Here is a 20,132-nt window from a genome sequence, read left to right as displayed (position 1 = left end):
CAATTTTTTTTAGTTTTAATAAAAATCTGTGATAATTCCTCCCGCTGCGCATTTCTAATAATCAGTTATGTTTTCAAATTCGCTCTGGCCATTCAAATTTCATAGATGGGCAATATGAATATAATTTTACATAGTAATACACCTGAAACGTAAACAGATAGTGCGATGTCGATGAGGCAAACGGGTGGAATTTGAAGTCAGCACGCGTGATTATAACATCTAGTAGTCTTCCCAGGTCACGTCGATTTGTCACATGATAAACCATGCCCAAGGGAGACTACTGGATGTTCAGCTGACGCGTCCTTGAGACGTCGACGTTATCCAATCAAACATTTTAATCGCCGGAGATGAAAACATGATCGCTGAGAGTCGCAAGTCTGGTGAGAACATTGCTTTGTATATTGAGAAACTCGCTCATCGCTAAAGCGGATGCAAGAGCCCTTCATGGGCGAAGACGCGCGTTGTCATCGTGCCAGAAGCCCGAGTGAGCATCGCGCTAGGTCTCCGTCAGAAAGACTTAGATCACTTCAATGTAACTATGTATTTTTGATAGTTTTCTTAAAGTCTGGTGCCGTGAATATAAAATATAATTATAATATTTGCCACTCCACTTTATTTGAAGCCTAGTTAATTCCAACTTCACTGAAAGAAAGTCCACAGCTCAACAAATTATCAAATTATGCACCTGTGTGCTTGTGATATTTACTGTTGAGAAAGTTTGTACGCCGTCATTTTGCTTTTTGAATTAGTATATGACAGCAAAACTGTTTATAATGCTCATAAATGGTTACACAGGATAGAAAACTTTTCAATTGATCACTTGTATAATTGCTCGACTTATTTGATTTTAAGTGAAGCCATATCTATGGAAAAGTCCTACTTCCATGTATGGAATGAATGTTCTCATACAATTTATCATCATACAAATTCGTTAATGGAGTCTCTCTTCATGACCTGTTCCAAGTTTGGGCAGGGCCAGTGGTTACAGTTCCTGAGTAGGATTGGAGCAGAGAGGTGCGGGTTCGATCCCAGCTCTGTGCCCCAGTTTCTGGTCAAAATTTGGCCAGCAGGCCGGGCGGTTAGGCAAAACTAAATTATTAAGGCTATGAGTTGAATGTTCGAGACCGCAACAAGCTGTGAATTTTCTGCGATGCTAAGAATTTGCGACAAGCCTACGGCCTGATAAATTCTAAAGCAGCTATTATTATTATATGAAACGATGTTCCACAATACTCGTATCAATAAATTATCTGTCTGAATTGCATTTGTAGTCGTGGAATCAGAAGTATTGGGAAGTTTAGCAAAAGTGACCTGGCATGAATTAGTTGATTTGAATTCAATTAAGGGGAGCGTCTACCCTAAAAATTATCTCGGCTATTTACAGTCAGATCACTCTGAAACTTTGTACACATGTGTAAAATGGAAAAAAAACTCGCATTTTGTTCGTGTGAATTTTTCGAAAAAAAATGAAAGAAAACGTGAAATTCTTGTAAAACGGCTATAAAAGGGGGTACTGTAGAAATGGATCTAGTCCTAGGATTTCCAAGCTACAACACCGAGACACATATCATTCGATGCGTGAGGTCGTCATCTACAAAATGTTCATCCCCTTTTTTGAAATTCCAATTTTTGTGGAAGTGGGGGGCATTTTTCCAAAATGTTCGGAAATTTTCCGATTTTCCCCCCGCCACCCCTCTCTTTTTGCAGAATAAAATTCAAACTATAATGAAACTAGAAAGACCGGGATGAACATTTTGTAGATAGTTTATTTGCAAATTGAATGGTATATGTCTCATTGTTGTAGCTTCAAAACTCTAGGAGGAAATAGGTTTTCCGTGACAATAAGTGTGAATGTTGAGGAGAGCGCGACAAAGTCCCGCACGCACCACAATAGGCGCTCAATGTAGCATAGATTCCAAACTAAACGTTTCTGGAGCTTGATTCCAGTCAAGGATGATGGGAGCAACTACATGCGCATCTCTCCCTACAAAGTCCGGAGGCACACTGAGTCAGACCTCACAATTCACAAACAAAAACACTATATTTTTAGTGGTGGACAGCGAATTATCTCGTATCTAATTAGTGAAAGAACTCCCTCCCCGCCCCCCTTTCATGAAGTGTCGTGCACGTGAAAATCGACGTACAGAGATGGTAGTGGTATCATTGGATAGGCCAGAATGTCAGCTTTAAGATGAGACTAAACACGTAACTGCAGCACAACTCAAGTAGACACTATATTTAAAAGAGCTCAGCAGCTAATTAGTTCCTATCTAATTACTTAAAGAACTCCGCCACCCGCCCCCTTTCATGAAATGTCGTGAAATCATAAATCAACGTAGAGAGATGGCAGTGGTACCGTTGGATAGGGCAGAATGTCAGCTTTAAAATTAGTATAAAAACCGAAAAAGTAAAAATTTTCAATTTTAGAGTAGACGCTCCCCTTAAAAGTAACTTATTAAATTATATATTTTTGCGACTGTAGTCAGGTTTACTTGAATATAAAGAGTATTCATCAAAACGGAAGAAGAAGTGAATAATATTGTTTGGTTTTTAAATGTTCAGATTAAAAAAAATAATGAATGAAAAATAGAAAGGTTCAAAACAAAATAGATAAGTTCAAAGAAAGAATCGCTATCATCTTTTTTTGTCGCTAAAAGCAGTTTTAATCACGATAAATGTATAGCCTTGGTGGTGTAATTAGTCAGTTTTGAAATTTTAGATAGATCAATCCGCGAAAAAGTCTCAAACCTTTTATAATAAAAGCTACTAATACGACTCGAAGGCATTAGCATTATGAATATATTGTTTGTCATAGTGATGATGTTCAACCGACCTAGGCATCATTTTTTATATAAAAAATTAACTTGATTGCTTTTATCAAAACAAAAGCATGCTACGTATTACAGTTGGAATATGAAATAAGTATTATGGTTGTATTTTGCCAGCCAATTCAAGCAAAGATTCTGTACTTCATATTAACCCATTAATGCCGAGCGGTTCCATTTGGAACCAGCGGAAAGAAATTTATTCATAATAAAATTGTATGGTCAAATCAATATACTAGTGGATGCGTAGGTTTTATACACATCTTGGACGTGTTCTGGCAACGTTTGGTTCAGCTGCGCCGACTACTCCCTGCTCAGTTAACATTTAAAGATTGTTAGTACCGGGTGTCAGACAGGAGGGCTTGACATCATTGCAGAGAAACGTAAGTAGTTCGTTCTAAAAATATATTATTTATAAGTTAGGTGCAGAATTTTATCGACAAAGAGAGTACTTTTAATGCTGTATATGGTATTACGTGATTTAATGTTTCTAAAGTCATTTAGATCATGAAATATTTTGCCTGGTTCCAAATGGAACCGCTCGGCAGTAGTGTAAGCATTCCGGTCATATCATTTTCCCAGTAGATTACTTTGTGATATAGTTTTTATTCATGGGCTGGAACATGGATTGGTCCCATAAACACGATACAATTGGTCCCAAGCTAGCATATTATATGTGATATCTATTCTGGCTTCATTTGGCTTCTCAAAAAAACTTTTGAAAAAAAAGAATGGCTATTGCAATAAATTTTCAAAAATATCGAATAGGAAATGCAATAATGCAGGAGACCCTAAGTGAAACAATCAGGGTCTATAGTGCACCCTTCTACTTCGATCCTTGATGAAGTGCAATACAACAATCAACAACATCGGCCAGCAAAATCAGAAGCACTGCAAATGCAGTGCTTCGTAAACAATGTAGACAACGCACCCACAAACATTCGTAAAATGGGCAACCTTCCTATTCATTTTGAATGAATGGAAGCATTCTATGCTAAAAATTAAATTGTATTCTGCCATGATTGGTTTATCATCAGTATTGTCCATTATGAATACGTATACTATTACGTATTATCCATTATGAACTACCTTGCTTGATATACTATCGGAAAAAGTGTTGTTTGAAGAAACGTTATGTTAATGCCGAGCGGTTCCATATGGAACCAAGCTATAATTTTTTACATACAACGAAAAATAAATATATGAACATACTTTTTGCTTATTACCATCACAAATGATAATATTCTCACAAGGAACCGGAAAAAAATTCAGAAAATAATTCTCGTCATTAATGGGTTAATATACAATACCAACAATGCTAAGCAAAATATATATTCTGCACATTTTATACAAAATATACTATATTTTTCTCAATCACCAAGTCGATGTTATGCTAATAATTTTGTGCATGTAATCCTAACCATTTTGTAATTTTCTTGTAGAACCGACTCAGTGTTGCCAGTTATGTTTTCTTAGTCGAAGTTAGCGGTGTCGGAAAGTGAGTACGGATACAGTGATTTTATTTGTGCAATATATGTTTTTACTTAGATTATAAGTTATCAACCTATAGGTTTTAAGTAAAACTAACCATTTTCTGTGCGTGTGAATTATCTGACAAAGCATAAAATTAGGAAATTTAATTTAGCTGAGTTTTCGTTGTGTAAACTGTTTACCAGATATAGGTTGGACTCCATTGTTGTGTGCTGTGCTGCTGGTTGCTGTCCAGTTCCTGTTCATTTTTTACCCCTCTTTAATTCATATTTCAAAGGTGAACATTTCAGCCTCGAAGTGTCATATTTTCTAAAAATATTTGGCTTGAATTATTTGCGGCTTGATTAGGTATACACTTTCCTCTGTTGGCCATTACATCTTCCAGGAATCTCGAGGCTCTAAAATTGGTAAAAACGGTGATGAAGCCCATTGAGGCTGAGAATGTATAATTTTAAATACAAATAGTAGATGCACAATTTCACTTGATTGAAGTTCCCAGCTAGTAGGTAGGTGATATTGTACAATTTCAAACTGGAGAATCTTGTAAGTTGCAGAAGCCACCGAATCACCCATCAATGAGACTAAATGACCTGTGATTTTTCACCTCTTTCTATTGCCTGTAGGCCATAACAGGCTTAAAATATATCTAGGTACTTGTTACTGCAATCTTGAGGTTACAAATTAACAAACTTTTTAAGGTTACCTACTTGGAATCTTGTGGGAATGTGGGATGGGTTGTGCCGTTGTGGTCTGATTAGGTATGTAGATTTGCTGAGATGGAAGATAATTTTTCTAGTGGGAATCTTGAAGCTCCAAATATGGCAAGAAAACTAGTTGTGGCTCAAAAGGTAGATAAATACTATGAAAATATGAATCCATGCCTATCTACATTCTGAAAGTTAAGTTAAGAATATAAAAGGGATGTATTTTTCAAGAATTTTTTCAACTTGCCAGTTCCTTTCATTTTACCACTGTGCAAAGAGTGAATGAAGATTTAAAGACCTACGGCGACGCATTATTGGCAAAATTTTCGCCTTCACAAGATCTTGCCGACACATTTAGATTAAAATTCTTGCATTTAATATATTTCTCAGTCTTCAGCCAACTATTTAGAAAAAAAAGTAAGGTTTCCGGTACGTTGGATGGATTACGATGCAGCGAAGCTTGTCCGGAAATCAGTTGCAATGAGTTCCCGCAAAAAATGTAAACAACTTTTTTTTGATTGCCTAGTTTCGATTGCATTAGAGCGGTCAGACTGCTTTATTACTTGTTCAGTTGACACTTGCTGTACAACCGGACTGTTTTTAGGGTAAAATTAGTTATTTGGGGTAACACGTGCATGCAACCTTGTAATAAGTTCGTGGCTTGTAAATAGTTCATCATTACTCAGCGTAAATGGCTTTTCATTAAAAATTACCCGGCGACGCATCTTTAAAATGGCCGGCGACGCTTTGGGCTTAAAAATCCATATATTGCCGACGCTGCATCCACCCTCTGCATAGTGGTCATTTTATAGTGACTATATAATGGAATTCTAATAATGATGGTTCATATATTATTTTCAATCCACCTCTGCCACTTTTTCAGTCCAAAAATTTAGTTGAGATAGAAAGGTTAAAAATGAGAGGTATTACAGACAGTTGCAGATGAAGAAAAATCAAGAATGAAGGTCAAGGTTGCTACACTAAGGATTTTAATAAGACCAAACAACAATTCATTTGTTATTTGTAATTTGTCTCCAAGTGAAACACAACAAATTAACATGCATGAATTAATAGCAAATCATGCCAGCAATAAGAGCTTAACATGATGCACATCAAAAAAGCTATTTAAGGGAGCAAAATTACATACAGGTTCATACAATAAAAGCACCTGCGCACCTAAGTTTTTTCTGGATTACAGTTGCAATGCGGCAATCCCTATAGCTTGTGCAAAAATTCATTGCAACATGCAGCCATCAGATTGCACCTCTATAAATCTAGTATGGAATATATCTACTTGGCGAGCCGCGACTGAATTTTTCGAGCCGTGGTTTTATGGATTTGCCAGCCGTGATTCCATTTCTACGATATTCTATTTCACCGAGCCGTGAATTCCATATCTCGGCCATGAAAAGCCATTTACGAGGTGCGAATGCGAATTTATTTACAAAGTTTATGCACGTGTTACCCCAATTTCCCCAAATCTCTAATTTTACCCTTAAACAGTCAAACGGCAACAATAAAATTTGTCTCTACTGTAAGTTCAGCACGTGATAATTAATATACAGTCTGACCGCTTTGACATGACCGCAACTATGCGCGATCTTCAACAAACGTTTTGTTTATTTGTTTACATTATGATGTTTGTTTTTTCTGCAAGATATTTTTGGCGGAAATGGTAAAGCAATGTGGATTGCGGAAGTTGAAAATTTTATGAAATGACATGTTTGCAAAGTGCAAACCGCGATTTTTTAATCAAACAAAAATTTATGACATTCGAGCCGCGAGATTTCATACCTACTGAAATTGTATGATATTAGAGCCGCGATATTTCAGACAAAAATAGGACTTTTCCAGACTAGCTATAAATGTTCAAATTTTATCTTTTTGAAATTCTATAGGTAAAGAAAATTATTAAGGTTAAGAAAAGGCACCGTTGTACAAGTGATTTTGGTGACATATATAAGGCAGTAAATTTTCCTTTCAAAATTTAAATTTGAATCATTTTGATGGGTGTATTTGTGTATAGCACGTTTTAATCAGATAAATTTTTGTCTCTTGGGCAGAATATCTCTTTGGAGGAGAAACCATTGATTCATCCCTGCCAACATGGGTCGTATGCATTCAGATGGGTAAGTTGATGTATTGTTTTGAAATCTTAGAGAGCACATTTGTTGTAAAAATAATTGAATCATAATTTTTAAATGCCATTTTTTAATTTAGTTGCAAATGCAAGCTCTGAGAAGCTGGTGCTAAGGTATATTTAATTTCTAATTTTACTACATTTTGAGGGAGCAAGTTGTAGTTGATGTAGCTCTGTAATACTGTCAGAAGACAGAAATCATCTAACATTAAGGTGAATTTAAACCAAAAATTTGAACAGAAACTCTGACCTCTGTGTAAAGTTGCTGCTTTTGATTGGATAGATATTGAATCTCCAATGTCTTGAAGAAATGTGTGAAATGCAAATATTTTTGTTGCTGAGAAAGAACTTTAAATCGCTCAATTTTTGATTCCTTGGTGTAGTTGGAGTATAGACAGGGTGCGTACCGGTCATGGAAAACCTGGAAAATTGTCTGCGAGTCTGAAAAATTACAAGTCATATTCAAGTCTGGAGCCTGTCATATACGAGTCTTGGAAAATTATATTGATGGTCATGGGAAAGTTGTGGCTTTTTTTTCTAAATATGTAGTATGTACCCTGTTTGGAGTAGTAATGCTTGACAACCAGATGATGGTTGCTAGACATGGGCATAGTAATGTAGCCTCAAACACAAACTCAAGAACTTGGTGCGCCTTTTTAATCAGAGAGCCTTGATCTTGTTTGATAACTTACTCGCCAAAGGATCAACCTTAACAATCTGTGTAAAATAAATACAGCCCATCATTCCATCTTTTTAAATCTTGAGTAAAATGAGAACATTTTTACTGTTATGCAAGATAGAGAAATTAGAATAACTTGGAGAACAAATAATATGCGCTATAAATTTAAAATGGTTATATACATGAATAAGAATTGAATAGTTTTGCAGTCAACTTATAACTCAATAATATTTTTCTTTTGGTGAGACAGTATAAACTTGATTGCTGGCTTTTATAAAAATCTGAACTAATCTATGCTTCAATACTTTATCCTATCCTCACAGAAAGGGTATTTCCCAGTCAGCACTGCCGTACCGTCGATCAGTCCCATCATGGCTGAAGATGAAGAAGGAAGAATGTGAAGAGCACATCGTCAAACTGGCCAAGAAAGGCATCACGCCCTCGCAAATCGGTGTGTTCTTTTCCGTCTCATTCAAACCAGGCAATATCTAATGGTTTTCACTTGTACCCTCCATAGCATGAAGGTGTCCATGCTAACATAGTTTTTCTCAGATGTTCTTAAGGACCCAAATGTATCAATTCTTTATTGTGTTCACGTTTACTTTTATTTTGGAAATTTTGATAGAATAGTTCTTGTTTTGAATTCTGTCATTCTGAAACCCTGTCTCACCAAGCAGTTAACAATTTTAAGATTGTAATTATTCTGCTATCCATTGGCATCTTGGTTGCAAATTATTTTGATTAATCAAACCAAATAAGGCAATTCATATTTGTTTAAATTTATTCAACATTTAAAGTTGATACCTTTTGTAATTGTATCAATGATAATTGGTCTATTTGTAAAAGTGTGTTATTGCAAGTCAAAAATGTATATACACCCTAGATAGTCTTAGAATATTTGCCACAATTGAAACTACATTTCATATTTTCTATCCACTTCTGAGACACTCCCTGTCACTTATATAACGACCTGCAAATTATCAATATTAAAAAATTTAACATTTTTTTAGTTTTTTTAAATGCTCGTAAAATTAGAAACACATAGTACACGAGTAACATTGGAGAGACTGGATTTTTTAGAAGTGTTGTCTTTAAAAAATAATTTTTAAATGCATATTATTTGCCACTAAAGTCATCTTGGCTTATTACAAGGCCACCATCTTTGTGTTGCTGCTCATGGAAGTCTTTGTCTGGGCTGAATAGTTCACTTAATTATCCGTGAGGGCAATGATAATCACTCATTCATTCATGTTCATGATAATTTAGCTTCTATATTCTTCACTTCCTAGATATTCCACCAAACATTGTCTTATTTATTAACTGACATAAAGTACAACGTTTCTAGTAATGAATGGCTCTAGAAAAGGCAACTCGTTAGACACTTCATAAAAATTTATCTTTGAACTTTCAGCTATTGTTTGCTGTATCAAGTCCATTAGTTTTTTGAACAGTAAGGTATCCCTGAAACATCAAAATTTCAAGCATTTTGATTTTGATGAAGTTTTGATGTTGGACATCATGTTCTAGATAACTCAATTTGTTATGTAATAATAACGAATAAATGTGTCAATAATTAAGTAATGTTCTTTTTAGCGCATTTTCTCATTTATGGAAAAAATTCACTATTGTGCTCGTCATGTCTGTCCATCTGTCTGTCCGTGACCTCAAGTTTTCAACGACGAGAAAATGTGCTCTCTGTCACTCACTGCAGTGAGTACTGAGTTATATTTTTTGTTCATATGTTGATAAATTTTAATTTTGTTTACAGGTGTGATCTTGCGAGATCAGCATGGTGTGTCGCAAGTGCGCTATGTCACTAGCAACAAAATTATGCGAATCCTCAAGGCCAAGTCGCTTGCACCTGAGATCCCCGAGGATCTCTACCACCTTATCAAGAAGGCTGTCACCATCCGCAAGCATTTAGAAAGGAACAGGTAAATAATGATGACCTCTACCATCAACAATTGAAGTATTGTGGCAATTTTTGGCCAATGCTGTGTGAAATTTTTGATTAAGCGTCACCATTTACATTATGAATTAACAATGATTTTTAAGGTTGTATATCAAGTGTTATATTTAATTGAGGCTGTCCTTATCAACTAAAGTCTATTATATCTCTGATGTGTCATATCATTTTTAAAAGTTGCTTATGGTTTACTAACAAATTTTCACACGTTAGATTTCATTATTTTGGAACTGAGAGCATTAATTCTCTACAATAAAAATGATGTTTATCTCTTGGTACACACAGCTGATGGTCACATATGTCATATAAAGACAAACTTTCGAACTCAAATTTTTTGTGTTTGTTCACTGCATTGATTTTACAGTGACCTGAGAAATTAAGTTAAATCTCCATGTACCAAATTAAATGTTTATTGCATTGCTCCTACCAACAAAAACTTAACTTGAGTCCTTTCATACAGAGTTAAAAGGTAGGGTACCAAAAAATAAAAGCTATATCCACGAATGGTGCTCTGCAAAACTGCAATCTCTGTTCTTCTAGGTAATGCTGCAGGCTCTATTGTCCCAGTAACGCTGCAGGCTCTGTTGCCCCAATAATGCTGCAGGTTCTGTTGTCCCAGTAATGCTGCAGGTTCCATGTTGTCCCAGTAACACTACAGGCTCTATTGTCCCAGTAACGCTGCAGGTTCCCTGTTGTCCCAGTAACACTGCAGGTTCTCTGTTGTCTCAGTAACGCTGCAGGCTCTGTTGTCCCAGTAACGCTGCAGGCTCTGTTGTCCCAGTAACGCTGCAGGTTCTCTGTTGTCCCAGTAACGCTGCAGGTTCTCTGTTGTCCCAGTAACGCTGCAGGTTCTGTTGTCCCAGTAACACTGCAGGGTCTCTGTTGTCCCAGTAACACTGCAGGTTCTCTGTTGTCCCAGTAACGCTGCAGGTTCTCTGTTGTCCCAGTAACACTCACAGTTTTGGTGTTCACAGGAAGGATCGCACCGCCAAGTTCCGTCTGATATTGGTAGAGTCCCGGATCTACCGCCTCGCCCGCTATTTCAAGAGCCGAGCCTTGCTGCCTCCCACATGGAAGTACCAGAGCAACACTGCCTCCACGCTCGTTGCTTAATTACACATCCGTGTTGATCTCAGCCTTTAATTTCCTCCTATAGATATTGGACAAGTATTGTCTTGTCTCAGTTCTATTTTACACATTCATCTCGTCTGGTACTAGTTTAATTAAATATAATATAGGTTAAGAAAGAGACAGGCTATTAAGTCCTTGAACTTTGTAACGGTGCAAACGAGAATGATTGAAAGATGGTTGTCGGGACAGATTGTGCTAAGGGTAATAGTGAACTTGTGCTATGAGTTAGGTTTACTTGAAAATGCCGTTATTATTAAATCATTCACGGCAATTAATAAATATTTTAAACTAATCACAAAGGCATTGAAGCAGGAAGTAAGGTTAGACACGCCGCGTTCTCTGGGAGAAATCCTGTTCATGTAAATTTTTCCTATGTCCTTGTTTATATTCTCATTCTTTTGGGGAAGAATTAACAATTAATGCACGCTTTCAATGAAAGTCACTCCTGAACTGTAGTCAATTGCACTCAACTATAGCATTGTAAGGAAATCACTGCTCGCAGCAAAACCGGCCGGACAAAATGCGAATGTAAAAATATTTGGTTCACGTTGAGTCTAACTTCACACATTTCATTTCCCTCTCGTCCAGAGATGGCTTTATTTCAGATGTATATTCATCCATTTCTGGTAATCTAACAATGTCTTCTATTAGTGATAGAATGTTCGACTCAAATGGATTGTTTGACTTGGTTAAGCCAACTTTAACTCGAGGGCACAGCATCGTTGAAAATTGTGACGTGAGCTGAACACTCTTAATGGGGGAAAAAGTATCTGCCAGAATAATGCAATGATATTGCTTAGTCGATAAAAAATATGCGAGCCAGAGGAAAAAATACCGAAACCTCTGCGAAAACCGCCGCACGAAGTGTAACGCAAACGTCAAACTTTGCCATGGCAGAAGCTATGCATATCGTCAATTGTTTCGAGGGCAGCAACAGAACAGAGTTCGGAATAGACACGCGCGGTTAAGATTCAACTTTGATATCTTAATCGCCAAGCAAAATCTTATATAACACGCCAAATCATAGTTAGTGGTGCAAAAACACAGTGCCTTAACTGACCTGGTAACTCTCAATTTGTGGACGAACAGCCGTTGTGTGTTAACAAGAAGGTAAAGCTGAGAATTAGTTAAAAATACAAATCATGTGTCCACCTTCAAAGAAGAATTGCCTATTCGAGATCAACAGGTTCCACGAATTCTGCAAAAACTTTCGACCATAAGGCGAATGATATTTAATTAAAGCACTCGAAATTTCATGGTGGGTACTGAAGAAAAAATTTTTAGCAATGATGGAAAGGTTAATTCACCATTAATCCCATACATCAATCCCGAATAATTTATTACGTTATAGAAATAATTGATCGACAAGCTCTTGTGATAGAACCATAACTGTTTTTCTCATACAGTTAACATTGTATATAGCAAATTATATCTAATAGTCATTTTCTCTAATTACCATCATCATTCACAGTTGATTTCAGAGAATAATCTTCATGATGGCTAAAATCATTTCAAGTGAATGGCACAATGAAGTATAGCTTTGCCGAATAGAGAATAACAGCATTTAATCTCTCCAGAGTATCTAAATCTGAATACAATTCATATCGGTTTATGACAGATCAAGACCTGACCATGGTTGGATTTTGAGCGTTTGAAACAACAACCTTACGCCACTAACACAAATGACCTCGGGAAGCTCGCATGAAGTAATAGCATTACCTATTGGCTACATGTAAACTGGCTTTTCTATGGTAGCATTCCGAGACAATGCAAGAGATTTGCAGCAAAGCTGGACAATAAGCAAAGTTATTCAACAATCATTAAAGGACATAACTTTGAAACCCGTTTAGGAAGGATATTTTAAATGAAAAAAATTCTCATTCAAATGATACTGGAGCACAATATACCCCTCAACACTTACGAATGAATAGCATAGTTCAAAAAGATGAATGGAGTAAAGCGAAATAAACTGTAATTCGCCATAAAGAATGCAGTACAAACAGATGTGCAGCAAAACACCGTCGCGGCCCCACAGTAGCGATCCTGAAGTCTGGAGCGCACATTTGGTGTCAGGCGCGGCTTAAGACGAGCAGCGTGGGCTCTTACGAAGCTATCAACGATACGATCATGCTGCACATGGATAGCTGGGTCAAATACCAGGTATTTGGGGAACAAATGCTCAATTAACATTTAAATGCCGAATTAACACCTAAATGCTGAATCAACACCTAAATGCTTTATTAACATTTAAATGCTGAATTAACACCTAAATGCTGAATTAACACCGAAATGCTGAATTAACACCGAAATGCTGAATTAACACCGAAATGCTGGATTAACACCTAAATGCTGAATCAACACCTAAATGCTATATTAACATTTAAATGCTGAATTAACACCGAAATGCTGGATTAAAACCNGTCTCTTATACACATCTAGATGTGTATAAGAGACAGATTAACACCTAAATGCTGAATTAACACTTAAATGCTGAATTAACACCTAAATGCTGAATAAACACCTAAATGCTGAATAAACACCTGAATGCTGAATCAACACCTAGATGCTGAATAAACACCTAGATGCTGAATTAACACCTAAATGCTGAATTGAAACCTAAATGCCGAATTAAAACCTAAATGCTGAATTAAAACCTAAATGCTGAATTAAAACATAAATGCTGAATTAAAACATAAATGCTGAATTAAAACATAAATGCTGAATTAAAACATAAATGCTGAATTAAAACCTAAATGCTGAATTTACACCTAAATGCTGAATTACCACCTAAATGCTGAATTAACACCTGAATGCTGATTTAAGACTTAAATGCTGAATTAACACCTAAATGCTGAATTAACACCTAAATGCTGAATCCACACCTGTATGTTATATTAACATTTAAATGCTGAATCAACACCGACCGGCTGAATTGACACCTAACTTTTGTGTCTCATTACCTACGTACCTACTTAAAATAAATCGTAAAGCTATTTTCAGTCTTGAATTTAATTTCATTCCAAACATTTTATACCGAATTCATAAATAGACAAATATTCAATATATCTATTATTAAATGATTAGGAACAACTTTCCTTTCAAAGTAAAAAACATTTAGTCATAAGTTCAATAAATATGTGATATTAAAACACTAAAAATAATTGTTTACAATACCCATATAAGTAGTAGAAGAATGAGAGAAGATAGAAAGCGAGTTTTATCCAGCCTTCTCTCTGACAGCTGTTGAGGACGTCATGACTCATGATGCTCGTAGGGTCGTAGAGTCCGGGCACGGACATCACTGGTCGCGTACGGTACCTGCATTGTAAGTGTACCCATTATATTTTATACAGCAATGCAAATATGTGATAGCATTTAGCACAGCAAAGCAAAATATGTGGTAGCATTTAGCACAGCAATGCAAATATGTGGTAGCATTTAGCACAGCAATGCAAATATGTGGTAGCATTTAGCACAGCAAAGCAGAAAATGTCCGTCTTTGAATTTTGACTTTTAAAGTGATTTTATTCATTCTTAGTTTAGTCGAACTGATGATGGAGCTGGACTCCGAAACGTTTTCAATATCGATATGGTGAATTTTCTTGGCGTTTTCTTTGCTTTTAAAGCAGAAAATGTGGTAGCATTTAGCACAGCAAAGCAAAAAATGTGGTAGCATTTAGCACAGCAAAGCAAAAAAATGTGGTAGCATTTAGCACAGCAAAGCAAAAAATGTGGTAGCATTTAGCACACCAAAGCAAAAAAATGTGTTAGCATTTAGCACAGCAAAGCAAAAATGTGGTAGCATTTAGCACAGCAAAGCAAAAATGTGGTAGCATTTAGCACAGCAAAGCAAAAAATTTGGNAAAGAAACAAAAGTGAGAAGTTCATCAAAATATCTAACAGCTTTTCCTGACTTACAAAAAGAATCATGGAGATTTAAAACCAAAAGAAACAAAAGTGAAAAGTTCATCAAAATATCTAACAGCTTTTCCTGACTTACAAAAAGAATCATGGAGATTTAAAACCAAAAGAAACAAAAGTGAGAAGTTCATCAAAATATCTAACAGCTTTTCCTGACTTACAAAAAGAATCATGGAGATTTAAAACCAAAAGAAACATAAGTGATAAGTTCATCAAAATATCTAACAGCTTTTCCTAACTTACAAAACTGAAGTGAGCAACTCTTGTTACCTGTGGATGTGGTAGGCAATGAGTGGCAGGTTGAGACAAAGGGAGAACCATTCTCCACCAAACAAAAACATCACATTGAAGAGCAGGTGCATTGCATACTCGGGAAGTACCAGCTGCAAAAAAATAAATAAAAATATTAGTTTTATATAGTAATATTGGTATAGTTCGGCAGAAGCTTTTCTTTTATTTTAGTTTGATTGAAGACCAGAGCATGCTTTTTATTAATAATCTTCTTGTTTTTTTCAATGAGTCAAACAAAATTTCTAGCTGGTGAAGGGAGATCAAAAAGCAGGTTACCAAATGACATTTTAATGGAATGCAACATTTTGAAAATTTTGAATAGGAAGATTATTAGGAAGAAGCATGCTCTGGTCTTTAATCAAACTTGCATAGGTATGTAGTTACCTATAATACACATATTGCACATAGTTTTGTCCAAGACCTAGTTTGATGCAGTCTACTAGTACATGGATGACTATACCAAAAAGGCACGTTTGTAAAATATGATTCTCTGGGCAAGTCCACTGAACATACATTGATTACAATTAGCTCTATCATCAAACAGTCAAATTTTCAAGTGTTAAAGATGAGTCATGAGCCAATTTGTATTCCTTACAAAGATTGCAAAAATATAAATTACACAACCAAAATTTTTAGAGAAGATTCTTACATTTTTGTTCTTTAATTTTGACATTAAGGAGTGCATGTTTGAGGTAGAAATAATTTATTTAAAGTACTTGCAGGTGTCTAAGGTGTCCAGATAGATAGGTGATAAGCAATTATAGGTAGTACCTGCTTTAAAATTATACCATGCAATCCCAGATTTGAAGCATTTAGAATTTCATATAATACATGTTGAGGCTGAATATAACAATAAATATGCACCAAGTGTAGAACCAGAATGCAACAAATGAAGAATATTAGAACTTTGGTGAGATAATATTTGGCTAACTTTTCCTTATCTTCAATCAACACCTAACTTGTGTGAGTTTAATTACTCTTATACACAGTGAGTCAAGCTCTAGTTCTTATCTTCAATCAACACCTAACTTGTGTGAGTTTAATTACTCTTATACACAGTGGGTAAAGCTCTAGTTCTTATCTTCAATCAACACCTAACTTGTGCAAGTTTAATTACTCTTATACACAGTGGGTCAAGCTCTAGTTGTGGCTCACATGATAGACATATTTTGTGCCTGCATTATGAGATGAATTTTAAAATAATACAATTTTTGAACTAGATTATAGAATTAAAATTGAGCTGGTTTCCAAAAATTTTATCATTTGGCACTATGCTTAATGCTCTGATGTAAGGGACCAGGGTTTAAAGGAAGGCTTTTTAGCTCAATATATTGGCATCTTTTCAAACTTTCCATCAGCCACCTCAACCATGGGGTAAGGTCACCTCTTTCCACCTTACCCCAATGGGGTAAGATTGGACCAGCTCACTTTTTTTAATCTGTCAGAAAACTATGTTAGATGCAAAATGTCTGAGTTGTAACTTAGAAGCCCATTGCATAAATACACCGTGTGAGGCTTGTGATAGGTTTAGGGTTTTTTAGTTATTCATGGTATAGATGCTACGCTACAGGCTTGTTAGTGATTTTGGTCCTGTCTTACCCCATCTGACTATATGTCCATTTCAGGGTAGCTTCTGGCCTTCTGCCAAATTTTACACTTTGTCTTTGGGTATTGGGTATAACAGTTAGAATAAATAAATTAATTATTAAGGATTAAATTAAAAAAAATAGCTCATTGTCCAAAATAATAACTTGATCAATGATCATTGTAGGTAAGAATAAAATATTTTCAAAATTACATGTAGTAAAAATTACATAATAGATTTTCAAAATTATCACAGATAAAATGGAACATGGATTATATTATGAATGTGGTAACCTATTTAATTAAAAATTAAATCAATACATACCGGGTTCAAGCTGTTGCATTGATCAATGGGGTTTTTATAGTCCGTCTTCAATTCATCAAAGGAAATAATCTGAAAGAATAAGATGATATCAAAATTTAATATTTACAAATTGAACAGTACAATTAACAATCAACTGAATCAAGTAGGCTATAGAGTATAGGGTACCTATATAATATGGAGACACAGTTGTAAGTTTGAAACACAGATTAGAGATTGATAGTAGATTCAAATATTGACTGCAGGTCTGCAGCACTTAGAGTTTGATGGCAAAGAATCGGCTAAGTTGAAGCTGTTTTATAGATATATCATATATAGTTGACTTCCATGATTCCATCATATAACATAGGTATCGTGAATTGAAGGGAGATTTACTTACGTGAAAAATGGCAAAGAAAATCAGGAATGCATCAATGATAAGGGCACAAATATAAGAAAACGCCGCAAACGTAAATGCCATTATAAAAACTTCAGAGAACAACTGATGCAAATACAAGTTCAATTTAATCAAAGTAATATTCGTTACTTTGTTACGCTAATTTGCTATTAAACGGCGCAGCACTGAGCCACCGACTAATGCATCAGCACCCCAAACCCAACGTAATATTCGACATTCGTTTGGTCAAGTCAACTGAATTCCTATATCGCGGAAATTTGTGCCGAAAGATATTAACGAGATTATCCACTTTGGTTGTCGTGAATCAATATCATTTTCAGGAAATATGATAATGTTTTGCTTAGTTTTCAAGTTATTTCAAGTCAGTCGCTTGAAAACGCTGAATTACGTTACTTTTAAGTTGCAAAAAGTACGTTGCATATGAATTACTGGACGGTAACAATTTCAAATGTTGATTCCGGACTGTTTTTTTTTTTCTGTAAAAATATTACATATCAGAATTGCGGTCTCGCTAATAGAACGTTTTTTTATTCATTGAAAAAAGTGTTGCACTGTTATAGTCTTCATTAAATATGGCTAGGGAATCAAGGTTTGTATCTTTTGAAATGTCTATCCTGCTAAAATTTTTGTCTGATCATGATAGGCCTAATTACCGGCTACGGCGGCTAGGCGGCTACTGCCTACTGGTGATGGTAGGATTGGTAGCTAGCAAAGCAAGATTTAAAATATGAATTAGCCTAACTGAGTTAGGCTATGTCAATTTTTCATTTAATCAGATATTGATAAACGGTTCTCATTGGCTAATAAATACTTTTTATTGAGTATTCAATGCAAATACATATTTCAATAAATTTAAGATTGATTTGAGCATGAATCCGGCAAGTGTGGAAACTATCTATACTATAATCTAGGCTACCTACCTACCATTTACCAACATAGTGGCAAACCAGAGCTTTTTTAGAATCAGTTCATTTTTAATTTCCTCAATAACCCAAGATTTAAACCAATTTCTTAAGTATGATAATGCTGGTATCCATGATACTTTACTGGTCTACTTATAGGACTCAAAAATGAACTTGAGGGAGAGTCTAAAAAACTCTCTGCTTTGTCACTATGTTTACCAATACTGGTAGAAACACTAGAATGTAGATACTGCATTGGTCATTAATGCAAATCTTATTATAGGTACCACGTACCATCAATCAGGGTAATAAACATAGTGGCAAAGCAGAGAGTTTTTTAGACTCTTCCTCAAGTTCATTTTTGAGTCCAATAAGTAGACCAGTAAACTGAGTAAAGTATCTTGGATACCAGAATTATCATACATTATACATAAGAAATCTGTTAAAATCTTGAGTAAATGAGGAAATTAAAAATGAACTGATTCTAAAAAATCTCTGGTTTGCCACTATGGTAATAAATGACAGTTTTTAGCATTTTTTGTTAATAAATTTCTTACCATGAAACATTTCATAAACAAGTTTGGGCTCATTTTAATGCACTTTGTGAGGGCTATTGTCACTCAGCATAGTGGCAAAGCAAAGAGTTTTTTTAGACTCTCCCTCAAGTTCATTTTTGAGTCCTATAAGTAGACCAGTAAAGTATCATGCATAGTGGCAAAGCAGAGAGTTTTTTAGACTCTCCCTCAAGTTCATTTTTGAGTCCTATAAGTAGACCAGTAAACTTGTAAAGTATCATGGATACCAGCGTTATCATACTTAACATGTTGACTACGTATTGGTACACATCAAAAACACATGCGTACCACAAAATGTATTTCTCCAGGAGGTAGTGGTACATAATTCAGGTTGCCTAAAATCGGCCAAATCCAAGAACAAAAAAGACCAGAAAGGCCGTTAATTCAATGTATACTATTTTATTTGTAGGTTCCGCTATAAAAATTCCATTTATTTTCTTTTTGCAGTATTTAAAATTTAATTAGGAAGTACCTCTAAGGCTCTATCATAAATTTTAGCCGGCCAACGCAATTGAGAAAAACTAAATCACGGAATTTTTCCAGAAAAAATGACCGTCTGGCAACCCTGCTTAAAAAAAAGTACAAAATATGAAATAATAGCACAAGATGAAGCAATAGTAGTCAACATGTTAAGAAATTGGTTTAAATCTTGAATAAATGAGGAAATTAAAAATGAACTGATTCTAAAAAATCTCTGGTTTGACACTATGATTGTCAGACTGTAAAGCGTGGCACAACATAGGTTGAGGACAACAATTTTATGTACCAAAGACGCCAAGGTGGATGCCAATGTACGCCGGTTGCCAATCATGCTTCTCCATAAATTGCACTTACGATTGATATGGCCGATGCGTTGTGTTGATCTACACATCTATGTGTTGATCTACCTACACATCTATGCTACGATCGGAACTACTCATTGTAGTGCGTAGTTACTATGGCTGTGACCTGTGACAGCTACATTTGAGCACTAAAACTTACGTGCTCATAGCCACCTAAATTACGCACTGTAGCACGCAGTTCTGATGGCTGTGAGTATATATTTCAGCACCCAAGCACACGTGCTCAAAACTACCTAAACTAATCAATGTTGCGTGCAGTTCTGATGGTTCTAAGTGTATATATTTCAGCACCCAAGCACACGTGCTCAAAACTACCTAAACTAATCAATGTTGCGTGCAGTTCTGATGGTTCTAAGTGTATA

The 20,132-nt window shown here is 35.6% G+C and overlaps 2 protein-coding genes across 3 annotated transcripts; one reads left to right on the top strand and one right to left on the bottom strand.

Annotated features, from left to right (window-relative positions):
• The first annotated feature begins 4,244 nt into the window (after positions 1-4,244).
• LOC108669427 (40S ribosomal protein S13) lies at positions 4,245-10,935 on the top strand. Of its 2 annotated transcripts, none has more exons than XM_018156756.2 (5): positions 4,245-4,323; positions 7,084-7,149; positions 8,163-8,290; positions 9,608-9,773; positions 10,780-10,935. In XM_018156756.2, the coding sequence occupies exons 2-5, from the start codon at positions 7,127-7,129 to the stop codon at positions 10,916-10,918; spliced, it is 456 nt and encodes a 151-aa protein (XP_018012245.1). In that variant the 5' UTR covers positions 4,245-4,323; positions 7,084-7,126; the 3' UTR covers positions 10,919-10,935. The 2 variants fall into 2 exon arrangements, with proteins under 2 accessions (XP_018012245.1, XP_018012246.1); XM_018156757.2 differs by lacking the exon at positions 4,245-4,323 and adding an exon at positions 4,516-4,593.
• A 220-nt stretch (positions 10,936-11,155) lies between these two features.
• On the bottom strand, positions 11,156-17,690 carry LOC108669428 (protein cornichon). Its single transcript, XM_018156758.2, has 5 exons — positions 17,434-17,690; positions 17,058-17,126; positions 15,128-15,240; positions 14,111-14,254; positions 11,156-13,066 (listed from the first exon to the last, which is right to left on the bottom strand). The coding sequence occupies exons 1-5, from the start codon at positions 17,512-17,514 to the stop codon at positions 13,039-13,041; spliced, it is 435 nt and encodes a 144-aa protein (XP_018012247.1). The 5' UTR covers positions 17,515-17,690; the 3' UTR covers positions 11,156-13,038.
• Positions 17,691-20,132: the final 2,442 nt, after the last annotated feature.

Source organism: Hyalella azteca, unplaced genomic scaffold, assembly GCF_000764305.2.
Source record: "Hyalella azteca isolate HAZT.00-mixed unplaced genomic scaffold, Hazt_2.0.2 contig7207, whole genome shotgun sequence".
NCBI classification, from domain to species: Eukaryota; Metazoa; Arthropoda; class Malacostraca; order Amphipoda; family Hyalellidae; genus Hyalella; species Hyalella azteca.
The sequence above is the reverse complement of the archived record's forward strand: the minus strand, read 5'-3'. Positions and strand labels throughout refer to the sequence as shown.